A 14989-nucleotide genomic window follows, 5' to 3' on the forward strand; every position below is an offset into this window, starting at 1 on the left:
TTAATAGCTTCAGGCCTTCAGAAAAAATATAGATAGAAAATGGACGTCTATAGGGGAGGAGGGGGGTAGGAGGGGGGAGGGGGTCCAAAATTTTGGTTTTGGCACTTTTTTATCATGTACTATAACATACCAAAATTTCAGGAAAATCCGTGAACCTCGCCCGCAGGTTTATTTGAAAAATTCTGAATCTGACCCATATGTATGTATAATTTTTTTATTGAACGACATTAAGGTAAATATAATAAATAAATAATGACAAAAAACGAAAATAAGAAAACACTATAGTTATGTCGCTGGTCATTGCACGCTAGTCTATAATGACATTGCTCAAACGGGTGCTGCGGTGCTTATACGCCCCGGATCTCAGAGTTAATAAAGGTTTTCGCTCACACAAACAAAAGGTTTCAAGGTTGATCCTTTTTTTATTCCCTTCTTTCAGGCTTCTTGTAAAAAATACGTGCGCCTTCATACTGGAAAGTGTTTGTAATCTTAAATCTTCGACACGGTTCAACTTGAATGATTGCAATGAGTAGAATTACTGGTTCAATAGACACAATATGTTATTGTGAATAAATTTCGATGTTTACAGTAGATTAAATTACTTTTTTTACTTTGTAAAATTGTTATATTAAATTATTGATGATACGCAATAATTAACTACTGTTTTTACGATATAAACTAAAATTAAAAAATTGTTTTTCATTAAAAAAACAATGTATATTTTTCAATGAGTCGTAGCGACGACAATTAATATTTATATTTATGACATCTTGAAATGTTTTGCCTCAAAAGTAATATTGATTGACAAAAAAACAGTTAATCGACTTTGAAAAAGTGACCATCAATTTAAAAGTAAAGAAAAAACATGTTTGAAACAAATGGATTCCAATAATTTCGTAAACTTCTTACAACGTTCTGATACGTGATATGACCATATATTTTAGATTTAAAATGGTTGGTCAATAGCCAAAATAGACAAGCACTGTGGAAAATAGTACAAGGATGAAACCAGAAACAAGCGTGTTATACCCATTTCTCAATTGTTTTATCATTTATTTTGCGAATAGAAATTCTTTACAAGTGAAATAAAAAACCTACACTTTGTTTGTATCATTCCATGAGGTTTTTTAGGAAACCAAAACTATTTAAATGTGCAAAATTCAAAAAGCTAATTTAGTTATACAAGTGGAATCAATCACTTTATGCTATGTGGCTTGAATTGAAAATGTTCCTATAATTGATGAATCTGTTTTTTGTGTTAGATTTAAAACGACTTTTCATGACGTCAACAAATTAACAAAAACTCTCCGATAATACCCTTTACCAATTTACGTAATGTCGAAAAGAAGTTTCAAGAATAGCTTTGGAGTCGTTTTAGTTTCATGAAATTTTGATACTTAATTGTTAAACTTGAAGATTTAAAAGATGAAAGGGATTGGTTTATTTATCACAATTGCAAGTATCATATCAAACAAATTGTGACTCAAGAATCAAACGGCTTGAGGCTGAACTTTTGGTAAATTATCTCATGGCGATGAAAATAACCTTAAGAATCTCACAAATTCATTTACTCGTATAGGCAAAATAGAGAGAAAGTAACAAAAAAAAATTTCTAGTTGAAAACTTTTTTTATGGGCAATATTGTGGCCAATTCTAGTAACATTTTTTTTATAATAAAAGAGTTAAAAATAAAAATTCATTTTTATTTTTAATATTAATTATGTTTTATGTAGTATTTAAAAACTCAATTGTCTTTACTGTCAAGTTTTACAACTTATTAGTAATTACAATGACCTGATTCCAAATGAAAATTAATTATACATGTTTTTGCGCCAAAACGAAACAAACTATGTTTTATTTAAATTTAAGTAAAATTATAATGCACCACTACTATTTTTCAAAGAAATCGTTCATCATTTTTTTATCTGTAACTTTTAAAATATTTGCAGTTCGTTGATTTTTCGTTTAAGTTCATAATTCATAAATTGAAAATAATTTTGATAATCATTCGTGATAAAATTGAAGATATATCAGGAAAGAAAAATAATTATCTTTATGTCTGTACTGAAGAGATATCATCGTATGCTATTTATTGTAAAAATTCATTAAATAACATTCTTATTTAATAATAAACATTTACTAAATGTGACAGTTTTGCAAAAAAAATTATTTGTATTTGATAAAAAATAAATGATAGGACTGAATATTTCGTAAACGTGAAGGATATAGAAACGCAAGATATTTCCAATTTCCAATTTTCAATTAAAACATTTTTAAAAGATCAAATAATTAAATCGTATTTTTCACAAAACAGCATTCTATTAATTTTTAATAGTTTCATTCAATTTTTTTGGAAATGAACACTAGGAGTGTGGTTTTATGAATATTTTTAATGTTTGTAATGATGCCATAAATTGATATAAACCTATTTATCTAGCTTAGTTGCTCTTTCTTCATTTATTATCAAAATTTTTTTGTTAAAGACGTAACAATATGATTCCTTTACATCAATACTTGTGAAAATGTTTATCTTATGCAGTATATCTTGTCATATTGAGTGTTTCATTACTTGACGTGTATAGTAAACTTTTTTTTATAATATAAGATACTGGCTAAAATCACATCTGTTTATCATCGAATGCTCTCAATATGTATTTAAGAAACGTACATGAGTTGTTTTTGTTAATTAGTAGAAACGCGAGATATTTATTGCTTGTATAATCCAATACTGTAAATTATGTGTTAACTTTAAGAAATAAAAATATTCCTTAATTATAGACTTTTCTTGATTCTATTTATATAATTATTAGATTCGACGTATTAAGTAATGAATTAAAGTTTTATTTTTCTATGTAATTAAAAATTAAATAATTTTAATAAAAATCTTATTAAACCTGCACAATGAAACCATACCGACATCCAAGTAAATTGTGACATCATTCATCAGGGTCATAACTGTAGCATTTCTCAAAAGAATATTTTCTTTTTAAGATATTTTCGTTTATAAAGTGATGATTTCATTTTGTTGCAATTTTTCAACAACTAGTAATAGTTATTATATAATAACAATTAGTGATTTTCACTAATTGAGAGGTTTTGAGTTTACAATGTTTGAGTGTACATTGAGTGATTTCGAATTTACAAGTTAGTCTTTATTATTTTTATTAAAAGTAAATTTATACGCAAAAGTATCAAATGAAATAATTTTAATATATAAAAAAATTTTTTTCTTTGTAAATAATTGTTTTTTCGACTAGCGTATAATCTATACTTTTTGTGGATAGAAAATGACAATGTGAACTAAATATTGATCGACTGCATGTAAGATTACATTTTTGGCTTAAATGTTAATTATGGCGAAGTTAAAATGGAAATATTTTACGAATGAATTGTTTTATGTGTATATTACAAGTGCCGTTGACTTCGATTTAGGCTTTTGCTAAGCAAAACAATGGAGGTACACTACAACTGCTGCGTGTGTCAAGGGTTTTATGCTCATGTGACACCACGTTTAGTTGCCTCTGAGCTCGCCTGTGCCAGACTGCATGCTGTTCATATTTGTATTAATTATCTAATAAATTACCCTGAGTTATATTATTTCATCATGAATATTATTCATTTTTATTCTGACAGATCATTTTTTGTAAATATTAAGAAAAATCAAATGATAAAAATTTCCATACTTTTCGAGCAGATGTAAGCTTCGCGCGTAAAAAAATTCAACCATCCAACATATCCCATGGTGGCGTGTTGAGCTTTTTACGCAGAATATAATCAGCAAAAAAAGTGGTTTAAATTTTATATGATAATAATCGGATATATTATTGCGTTTTAACATACATAACTTCGAAATTCAAAAATATTACCAATTCTTCAAGTTTTGAAATTTAAACCTTATATTCAACAAATATCAAATTTAAGATAATTATTCAAATGTAGTATTTGCAGTTTGAACTAATTTTACATTCAAGTCATGATAAAACAGTTCCAGAGCTGGTCTAAAAATTTTAATTTTGAAAAAGTAATTTAAAAATTCTTAATTAATTTTAAGTAAGTAATTTACTTATTAAAATATTCATAGGAGCCCACAGGTTATTTGTCTTTTGATTTATCTTAATCTAAGTAAATTCATCCTTTTACGCACCCGTAGAGACAATAAATTTAATACGACTTTATGAACGTGCAGGAAGGAAGGAACTCATAGCTCTATTCTTCTGCAAATCGCTGTTGTGACATATTCGTTGTTATGGCGATAGGTGCTTCGTAGCTTTTATAGACAGATAGTACACCTACCATATATATTATATATGTAACAAAAAAAACCAATGGCTCACTCGTGCATACGTATTGTGTCTCCTTGCCGCGCATGCACACATAGCCGTATGCGCCTTTACCTACTTTACATTATTATCGCATTTCGCGCGAGGTGCGCGGTTTAAATGCGCCACTTTTGCATTTTCCAGTACTGAACGCTTGTCCACTTGCCATCGTAGACTGTCCACGAAGCCGTTGAACCAGTTGTGAAAACAGTGTGAAACTAAAAGTTTAAAAAATTTTTCTCCGTCGAAAATTCCGGTGAGTATAAAATTTCAAATAACCTGGCCATGTACAGAGCTTTTTCGTAAAAGCACGTCTGGTTTTTTGATTAAATTTTCAAATTAATTATAAAAGATTTCGTGCATAATTCCCTTTTAGAGTAACTGGTATCGATTTTTAACATAAATTAATAATGTACAGGTTTTTCGTTGTAAACACGAGGGTGCTTGAAGCTCGCAAGCTCAATCGCATAGCCACCTAGGGGGCTTTGAATTTTGAATTGACTTGATTCTGATCATTTAGTTTTATGTTTTAATGAATTTTAAAGAAAATTTTAAACTGTAATGAAACTATCATTTTTTAAAATTAAAAATTAAAAGTTTCTCGTTTTTATTGTGGAGATATTTTTGAATTATTATAAAAGTTTTAAGATTATCTTGTAAACGCTTAATAATTAATATATACTTATTATTTTTTGGGTTTATCCGAACGCTTTCAAATTGTACCGGCTACGCAATGAAATAATAAATTTGAGGTTTGTACTATTTTCAAATTACAGCAGTTCTTAATTTGCTCAACCAGTAATGCTTGATTATCATCGAAAATGCATAATATTTTTGATGAATCGTGCATGCAATCGATACGTCTCAGCGATATGAGTACGTCCTTTAAAATTTTATCATGTTCAATTTTTTATACATAATGTACTGACTAATTTATAATCACAAAGTATAAAAAATACACAGTGCAATAATTTATTAATTTGTAATTAAACTATATGGTAGAATTCTAAAATCCACTTCTTCTTGAATCGGACTATAGCACAATTTATAGGTATCGACTTGTAAATGGTATTAGTATAAAATATTTTTAATAGACCTGAATATTCATTTACGTGAATTTGTTGAATGACATTAGATCATAGAAAAGTAAAAGATATTGGAAATGCCGTCACTGGATAAAAATCCAAATCATGCACCAAAGTCGGCATAATTACCTGCATCGACTATTTATGGAATCTAAGACAACACAATTCCCTCACTTATTCTCCAGACACTCTCTCGGCCTAAGTATTCTACACATGGTAGTAGCATGCGAAAGTAACATTTCTGCTCGAGCAAAAGTCATACTCGATAGCGTATCTGTGTTAAGTTGTATATATATGTGTGTATATATGACATACAATTGCCAACCGCTGATGACTCATTGAATTTTGTGGAGTAGGGATGCTGAACAGGCCGCAAAGTGCTACAACCAGACAACAGACCGAGCTGATCAATAAGGCCCAGCGGGCTGCGATCAACACAACGGATATCATCGAGAAATTACGTTTGCTCTGCCTTGCCCGAGGTGCCCATGGCATCCTTGGTCTCGGCAGGTAAGTACTTTTATATATTTCTAATTCATATCGATAAATTGAACTCTTTCAAGCGTAAACAATCGATTCATACTATGAACTTATTTAAACGTGTTTGAAAAATTCGAGATTAAAAATGATTTATTATAATTAAAAATTGTTGGTTCTTTGAACAATCTCAAAAATGATATTCAATTCATCAGACTACGACAGTTTAGGAAGCATCGAAAAGTCAATTACATTAATGTAACTTAAGTGCATGAAGGTGACGTGAGCAAAGTGACATATGTGTATGAGATTCTCTGGGGCATAATTTAATTATTAATATGTCTTTGTGGCAAAGACTTTCTTCGTATCAAGTTCACAACCTTTCGTTGATAGTAAAGCTACTGTACACCGGTCGCTTATAAATGGCGAATTTTATTTTTATGCCGATCCTTGAGCTCTTTTTCACAACATAATTAAAAGTATACCATTTATAGTTTAGTTTTATTTTATTTCTTCAGACACTGACGATTTGGAAATGACTTTTTGATCAGTACTCGTTTACAACATTTTTATTCACATAGTGCATATGTTTAGGCACTTAGAATGAGCATTAGTCATAACTCAATCCGTTTAAATGCTTTTAAAAAATAAGAACTTATTACTTTACTACTTTAAATAATTGTATATAAGAATTTTTGCAAATTTTGTTTTTAATAATTTTTAAGACCCATACGAAGACTAGCATTTTTCCAAGGTCAAGTATGCACTTGAATTTGAAAATTTTTTAAACATTTTCCTCGTTTATTGTGATAAACCCATGTATAGATTTTTATTTCAACAAATATATTTTTTTATAATATCAGGTTTTATCCGATCGCACAGTTAAACTACATCGAATAAGGTTAAAAAATATATACAACATATAAAATCCAGTTTATCATCTTTCGATTCATTTTCTTTGTCGTTACCTGGTGACTACTGAAAAGAATGCTCATAAAATTAAACAAATCACAGAACAAATATTTCTTTACCGAAATTCATTGAAACTTTTTAAATTTAGAGTTTTTCGTCGTATGGACGAAGACGGAAATAAACAACTGAATGAACAGGAACTAAGCGATGGCTTGAGGGAAAGTGGACTAGAAGTTTCAGACGAAGAAGTCAGTCAACTTTTTACTAAATTAGATACTGATGGCAGTGGAGGCATTAACATCGACGAGTTCATCACCGCTGTTCGAGTAAGATTTGATCTCAAAATGATTTTGAAAATCACGTTAAAAAATTTTTTTGTTATTTCTTAAATACAGCCACCTATGAATGAAAGCAGAAAAAAACTTGTAGAAATGGCTTTCGAAAAATTAGATAAAACAGGTGATAGAGAAATTAATATCGACGATTTAAAAGGAGTATATAATGTGAAATATCACCCTCGATACATAAGCGGAGAAGAAAGTGAAGAAAGCATAATGAACAAATTTTTGGCTAATTTTGAACAAAATGCCACAAAAAATGGAATAGTAAGTTCTTCAATTAACTTTTATAGTTACAACTTTTCGAAATGTAAAAAGATAATGAATTTTAATATTCTAATTTTAGGTTACTTTCGAAGAATTCCTTAACTATTATAGCGCTATTAGTGCAAGTATTGATAACGACGCATATTTTGATTTGATGATGCGCAACGCGTATAAATTGTAATCAAAATTGCACAAATTTTTTCTTAATTTTCATTGATATCAATTTTGAAAATTTTAAATAATCATAATATTATCACTAAATTTTTATCTGCAAAAATTGTATGTTTAAAAGGTGTAAAAACTCTTATAATTTTTACGTAAACGAGCTTTGTTTAATATTTCTTTCACGTTCATTCACTGAATTTAATATGCTTAAGTTTCATTATCATTATTTTTTTTCAAATTCTACTCCTTGTAATCACAAAATAAGATATTGTAAAATTGAATTATAAAAATAAAATTCAATGAACCTGTTAATTAATCCTCAAGTTATTTTTTCAAAAATTCGATAATATTTGGAACTAATTTTTGCCAATGAAAACCGTTTTTTACATATAAAAATGTTTTATACAGTTCATAATAGACTCTTTTCAAAACCATGGTTTTAATAAACTACATTTGCTATAACTTTAGTAAGAAACAACCAAAATTTACTTATAGAAGGAGACTAGTCCTACTTTCAGCACGCTCCATGCGCTCTCTTTTATCTTTTTCAGCTTTGTCATTTTTGATTTATAAAATTTAATATTTGAAATAGAAAAAAAAAAAAAAAAGATTATGTATTACAAAACTGTGTAAATACACAATGGATTGATTTTTTCGCACTAACGCCCTCTCTAGAAAATCTATTAAAATTATTCTCAAGCCGTCAATAAATTAATATACCACATTTTTCATTTATTACAACACTCGTATTCGCGCGCCACTAAACCTTTAATACCAAGCTGCTGAATGATCAATCGTAGCTACTACAAACTTCTCATGTTAAAAACCTCACCACTCCCCGACAGAAATTTTTCTCATGAGAAATTTTTATAAAGTCTAAAAAAGTCTTAAAAAGTTTCACCAATGTTCGAGTTTCGTAAACCTGATTAATGATTTTAAAGAGTTAATGAGAGTTTTTAAAAATTCACAAAATCTTGAGGAGACTCAATTTTTCAGCAAAAAAGTCAAGTTTTTTTTTTCATTTTTTTTATTTTTTCTATATTGTTCATATAGTTGCTGGTATATTTCTCTCGCCGTGACTTTTAGTGAGCGTGGATAATGATAAAGAAAGACTTTAAAAATATTGAAAACTTTTATCAACAATTAATAGCTCTTAATAACTCTTTATAACAACTATTGTCACTCGTAAACATTTTTTTAAATTATATAAGAGATTGCCTAACCCGTCTGAACATTTCAGAAACCAAATATCAGGTTTCACATAAATTTTTAAAATTTATTTGGTGCATTATTTCAAAAGCGTGATATGACATGTCTTGTTATTGTAGCTATTAGGAAACTTTAAAAAAATGAAAACTAAGACGGTAGAACCTTTCATTTTACCGAATTCTACCTTCCGCAACTATAAAATTTCCATCAATAAAGACCACATTGATTTGCCAGCCGGATAAACATACAAAATGTCCCCTCCGTGATCAGCCCTGAACTCAGAATCGATTGTGTTCATTCATTAAACACATTTTTATAAATATCCAGCAATATTGTGGTACATGGGCCCTATTCTATACATCCTAAAGAAAGTTTTTTTGCATTACTCGTCATCTTAAATAGTCTCAAAACAATTGTACATGAGTAACAAATGTGTCCTTAAATTATGTAAAATTTTACATCATTTTAAATATATGGCCAGTAAACATGCTGGACAGTCATTTTGACCTCTCTAACTATAAGAGGGTTATCTTTCAGAACTAAGGTACTCGATTTTTATCCGTAGAATATTCAAATCTTAATTGCAGCTTCGCTATAACAATAGCTGCACACGAAAATCGTAATAGTAAAATAAAGTGTCTCCTCCGTGATCGACGAGTTTTCGAGCTAGCACTTTTTGTTTTTGACTCTGGTGGCATAAAAACGTTCGTTTTTACAAACAATTTTTGTGGATCATCGGAAAAAAATGTTCAACTTCGTCTGTCGCCGTGAAATTTCATAAAAGTGCGATTTGTCCCCTCCGTGAGTGTCCCCTCCGTGAAAAATTTTCATGTTTGCAATAAGAAAATAAACGCATAAGATGATGGCCGATAAAAAGTAAATATTCCATGAAAAAACAAAGAATCAAGTGTCAGAAACTACGGGGGTCCGGAAAAATTAAACCCAAAATAGAAGAAAGTAAGTTTTTCGGTTTTTCCAATATTGCCCATTTTACCCACTCCAAATATCACACTTTTGAAATAATGCACCATTTATATCATTTAAAACTCTTATAAAGTTTTATTAACTCTTAAAAATCACGGTACGAAATCCGAACATTTATAATAATTTTTAAGACTTATTCAGACTTTCAAAGAGGTTTTAAGAGTTTTTAAAAATTAGAGTGGTGATGAATTACCGTAGGGGCTCTTATAGAATAGAGAATAGTATAGAATACGTACACCAAAGGTCAGCAATACTTTAAATTTCACATCTTATTGAAGCATATTTATTTTTAAATTAATTGATCGTGACTTTTTTAGGTAAAATTATTGTTCTTAATTCTAAAACCCAATTAAAAATGAACTAACATTAGATAATTTATATTGTTTAGTCGAAGTTTTGCTATTTATTAAAAGTTTAAGGTATAAAATTGATAATCTTTACACCATAATGCAATCTAAAAAAATTTAAGATATAATATAATTTTGAAACATGATCTCAACTTTTATACTGAAGTTAAAAGTTATGCTTATTTTTTGCATTGGATTTTTTACATGCGTATTTTAAAAAATGTGAAATGTACAATTTATAGAATACAAATGAGTTCAGTTATGTGTATCATTCGTAGAAATTTTTGCGGAAGTACAATCATAATATATTAAAGGAGTTATTAAAACCCAATACTAAAACTTACGCCAGAAGTTAAACATTGTCATTTTCGTAAAATAAAAATTTCGCTAACTATGTATAAAATTTATCTTCCACGTTTTATAATACTAAATTCAATATTACAAATTTGCTGTTATTGATGATTGTTTCAACAGAAAAAAATTAAAAAGATTATAGAATGAATTTGAATAAAAATTAATACATACAACGTCTATGAATCGTGAACTAATTTTTAAGGGGAGTTGAGAAATCCCTGATTGACACCTACAATGAACAATAGCTTCTTTCATCGATATAATATCGTACACCGGGATTCGTGTTACTCTGAAATAAAACAGATGTTCTTTTATTTCAAAGAAACGAATTTCTTACAACTGCTTTGTTGCCTAATATAAAAATTTACTCATCTGAAATCTATTCAAAAACCATCCCCAAAAAAAATTAAAAAAAAATTTTTTCCAATTTCTCTGAAGCTAGTAACACACTATTCACGGGCATTCAAAGTCAATCAGCGAATATTCAATATAATCATGGTATTACAGTTTAAATTTAATAAACAGCGTACAAAGGACTTCGTTTTCAATGAAAATGAGCGTCTTTTTGCCTAAATTGTAAATCCATTGTTTCAAATGATGAGTAATATGAGGGTCTTATATTTTTTTTTGTGAGTTTTAATATTTTATGTTCTTGTCCGACAAAAAGCTGTTCCAATTGCAATCAAAATTTTTAAAATTAAGATAATTTTTGTATTAATTTGCATTATTTCCGTTCAGGGCAAAATGCAAATTAAAATTAAATTTTAAAGTTACAATTTAACACGTAACTACATAAAAATATAAAATGAAAATTAAAAGTAAAAACTCAAAAATAGCTTCAAAAAATATTTTGACTTTAATAGTTGAGTACTGATGCAAGATATTTCATTGATATTTTGAGCAAAATATTTCTAAATATAATTAGAAAAACAATTACAATAAAAAGAAAAAGTTGCTTATAACTGCGAATTTGAAACATAAACTATCAAACAGGGGTGCGCGCGCATACTGACGTATCAGAAAACATACGGAGTTGGCATGAGCAGTCTTAACGGACAAAATACGGCTTCCAGAGTTTCTAGTCCAAAGCGAAGGATAGAAAGAGACAGGTTGTGCGAGTATGTATATATACGGCGCGGGCTGAACTTTGAAGACGATCCAAGGCGGCAATCGACCGCGCTCAGTATCGAGGTAAACGTCTCACGGGAGGCACACGGCTATTCAGTAGTCGAAAACTTGTAAACTTTAGTTTACCAACCAAAGTAACAGTCGAGGGCTTTCAAAATATTTATTCTGAAAACTGTTTTTACCAAGTTCAACAATATGAAGATGTTCGCAGTTGCTTTTGCCTGTAAGTTAAAGGTGTTATTGATGATATTTGAAATAATTCTTATGTCGTAAGTGGACGAGTGCATGTGCAATCTTCATCGCATCGAACAAATTTGTGTGGACGTTTCAATTAAAAATTAGTGTTCATTGTTTTATTCAAAAGAAAAAGAAAAACATTCGTGACTCATCATGCATTAAACAATTTTTGAACAATCGACATTCTACTAAATATATTTTTTTGGATTTTTTTTTTAAATATATCAAGATCAAAACAATACTTTGGGCTGAAGTATGCTCGTGAAAATGTGGGTTTTTTGTTAAATAGTTGGAAATTACCCAAAAGACGATATTAAATAGAAATGAAAAGACCGGTTATTGTAGCACTTTTGGTCGTTTTACATATTGAAGTATGTTTTGTAGTTCCTTTGGCGGACTTGATTTGGATTTATTCTATTTTTATCGAATATTAGTGATAAAAATTCTCGTAATCGAAAACAGATTAGATAAATATATTCTTTTTTCTAACGAATAAATAAAATTTGAATAATGTAGACAGTCATAAGATATTTAGAAAATTAAATGTTTGCATCTAGGAATCGAATTTACGTTCCTAAAAACTGATTTTCATATTTGACAAAAAATTAGATCGATACAATAACTTAAGTTCATCTTGAAAATAAGTTAAATTGATCCAAAATAAATAAATTGTATTAGATGCTTTGAATAGTCGAATATATGCGTTGTGATCAGTGGCATGTGATTAATTTCCGATAACTTTCTCAGCTTAGGGTCACAGTTCATTCTCGTAGTAAATACTTCCATTACTGTTCGGTACACACAACTAACGGCCTCATTTTAATAATTTACGATTGATAACAATTTAAATAATTTATACGAGAAGTTATTTGATCATTTTATAAAACATCATTTATGAAAGAATATAAACTTGGAAAAATAGTTAATAAATAAAATTCATTGAATGATAAAAACTAAAATTATCTGAAATCGTAATTTCAGAGACATAAAATTCTTAGAGCTTAGTATAATCGTTGTGATTACGATTGATGATTAAATTGCTCTTTCAGTTTGGTACACTGTATTTAAAAAAAATATCAACAACTAATCATCGTGCATCGAATGTTCAAGTTATCTTTAAACTAGATATAGAATGCCCAGAATGTATATATAATACAGAAGCCTTCTCTTTACTCGCGTAAATGCGACTTCTGTAGTATATGAATATATTCCAACGTATAATGTGCATGTATTATTTTACTGTAAAAACATTAAATATGTATTAGATTACTTTATCTTTTCGGCGCCGAGAAAAACAAACGAAGCTTACTTTCTTCAAGTTTATAAGATATTTTCTGTGCAAGATTCAATATTTTATGTCAATGTAAACATTTTTTTTAAATTTCTACGTAGATTATTTATGAATGCGTTCATATTTTAAACTTTTATTTAATGAAATAAAAGCCGTATTAAAAATATTACATTCTTTTCTACTTTTGTTGCGTCAAATTTACCAATAATTTCGAAATTTATTACTACTCGCATTTGCATCGATCAGAATTTTTTCGAGAAAATTAATAAATAAAAAAAGAACAAAAATATTGCACTGACTGGCCATTCTGAAAAATCTTGATTTTTAATGTTGTGTTTTTCACACTTTTTAATATATACTATCATTTTTAATGTAATCAGTCTCAATAGAAATTAAATTAATATTATTTCAGTTGTCGGGCTATTGTGTCTAGCTTCTGCACAAACTATACCAACAAATGTTGAAGATGCTCTGGCCAAGGTCAACCAGGTTCTCAATATTCCGAATCTGAACTTGAATCTTACCAACTTATCTGACATCAAAAACCTCAATACTTCAGCCTTGCCTATTACGGAAGCAGAAAACAAGCTTAGAGAAAAATGTGAAAAAAATGGCGGGGCGAAAGCATATGATGTTGCCAAGCAAGCTACGTTTGATTTTGTCAACTGCGCGAAAAATTTGGTGAACTTTACTGTACTAAAAGAAGAAATGGACAAAGCTAGACCTACAGGAGATCTCGATGAAGTTTTCAAAAAGTACTGTCGCAAGAAGCCAATCTTGAAGAATTGCATCGTCAATTACACTAATTCAATTGAGTCTTGCCTTGAGCCGATAGAGCGTGAAAATAAAAAAATCGTACTCAACGTCACGGAAAAAATCCTCAATTTCGTTTGCTTCAAGGAAGGCGATCGTATTGCCCGTAAGTCCATTCGTCATAACGTATAAAAAAATTATAAATTAAATTGGAAGTTATTAAGCATAGAAATAAAATTCCTTTTTTTAGTATTTATTGCCGCCAAAGGACCCGAGTGCTTCCAGAGTAAAGGCCAAGCAATTTTCGAATGTGCCAATGCTACTTATGGAAATGAAGCTAAAAACCTTCCTATAAATCCAGCAAATGGTTTGCAATCTTTTGAAGACATCAAGTCACTTCCCTCGCTTGTTTTTGACGACAAAGCTTGCAGGTAAAAAACGTTGAAAATGCTATGAAAATATGTTCAAACAATTATTTTTTAAAATATTATTACTATAAACTTTTTTTAACAGAAATATGGGTAAATTTCAAACTTGCGTTGTTGATGCGTTAGAAGGTTGCGATGATCCCACACCAGCAAATTTATTGGACTCGATTTTCAATTACATAAAAAAAGTCACACCCTGCGAAAAAGTGCTCAAATCAGCCTAGATTTGCGGCTCTTGTTATGTCCGAAGATTTTGGGCACAATTCAGCTGAGCGTTCCATTGGCATGTCTTTAACACTTTTTGCAGTCTTTGGGCTCTTCTAATATTATAATTTGTTTCCCTTATGCAATAACTGTACAAAGTTTTAACATGTGACTGTATATAAATGTCCTTTTTTTATATTAAAAAGACCTGTCAAAATTAACACTTAAAGAAAGATAAATTTTCATTTGTGAAGTTGTTAATCATCGTTCAAAAAATAAAATTTATCATTATTGGTTATGTGTTTTCATTCACATGTAAGTTCTTTTAAAAAAATTGTATTTTTAATTGCAGTTTACGTACGTAATGTCATAAGTTATAGAGGTACTGATTCTTGATAAGTTATTGAACTTAATTTTATTACCTTCGTGATAAATCATAATTTTCAGATAGATATTTCACATTGCATTGCCCACAAAAAAGAATAAAAAAA

The 14989-nt window shown here is 29.2% G+C and overlaps 2 protein-coding genes across 14 annotated transcripts; both read left to right on the forward strand.

Moving 5' to 3' along the window:
• The first annotated feature begins 4380 nt into the window (after positions 1-4380).
• LOC106658848 (calcyphosin-like protein) lies at positions 4381-7867 on the forward strand. Of its 13 annotated transcripts, none has more exons than XM_023459839.1 (8): positions 4381-4575; positions 5096-5195; positions 5322-5387; positions 5455-5690; positions 5761-5914; positions 6942-7119; positions 7189-7398; positions 7478-7867. In XM_023459839.1, exons 4-8 carry the CDS (start codon positions 5510-5512, stop codon positions 7577-7579), a joined length of 825 nt encoding a protein of 274 aa, XP_023315607.1. In that variant the 5' UTR covers positions 4381-4575; positions 5096-5195; positions 5322-5387; positions 5455-5509; the 3' UTR covers positions 7580-7867. The 13 variants fall into 13 exon arrangements, with proteins under 13 accessions (XP_023315607.1, XP_023315606.1, XP_023315608.1 ...); XM_023459838.1 differs by having other exon boundaries at positions 5322-5370; XM_023459840.1 differs by having other exon boundaries at positions 5359-5370.
• Positions 7868-11605: 3738 nt separating this feature from the next.
• On the forward strand, positions 11606-14794 carry LOC106658947 (27 kDa hemolymph protein-like). The gene is made up of 4 exons (XM_014381155.2): positions 11606-11808; positions 13526-14032; positions 14117-14297; positions 14380-14794. The coding sequence occupies exons 1-4, from the start codon at positions 11781-11783 to the stop codon at positions 14516-14518; spliced, it is 855 nt and encodes a 284-aa protein (XP_014236641.1). The 5' UTR covers positions 11606-11780; the 3' UTR covers positions 14519-14794.
• The last annotated feature ends 195 nt before the right edge of the window (positions 14795-14989 follow it).

Source organism: Trichogramma pretiosum, unplaced genomic scaffold (genome assembly GCF_000599845.2).
Source record: "Trichogramma pretiosum strain Unisexual culture from Peru unplaced genomic scaffold, Tpre_2.0 scaffold16, whole genome shotgun sequence".
Taxonomy (NCBI): domain Eukaryota; kingdom Metazoa; phylum Arthropoda; class Insecta; order Hymenoptera; family Trichogrammatidae; genus Trichogramma; species Trichogramma pretiosum.

Excerpts from the sequence above, each read along its gene's own strand:
- LOC106658947 (XM_014381155.2), top strand. The coding sequence starts at position 11,781 with ATGAAGATGTTCGCAGTTGCTTTTGCCT. Across the intron at positions 11,809-13,525 it reads GTTCGCAGTTGCTTTTGCCT|TTGTCGGGCTATTGTGTCTA; the intron begins GTAAGTTAAAGG and ends ATATTATTTCAG. Across the intron at positions 14,298-14,379 it reads TTTGACGACAAAGCTTGCAG|AAATATGGGTAAATTTCAAA; the intron begins GTAAAAAACGTT and ends TTTTTTTAACAG.
- LOC106658848 (XM_023459836.1), top strand. The coding sequence starts at position 5,510 with ATGCACCAAAGTCGGCATAATTACCTGCATCGACTATTTATGGAATCT. Across the intron at positions 5,915-6,941 it reads GGCATCCTTGGTCTCGGCAG|AGTTTTTCGTCGTATGGACG; the intron begins GTAAGTACTTTT and ends TTTTAAATTTAG. Across the intron at positions 7,120-7,188 it reads AGTTCATCACCGCTGTTCGA|CCACCTATGAATGAAAGCAG; the intron begins GTAAGATTTGAT and ends TCTTAAATACAG.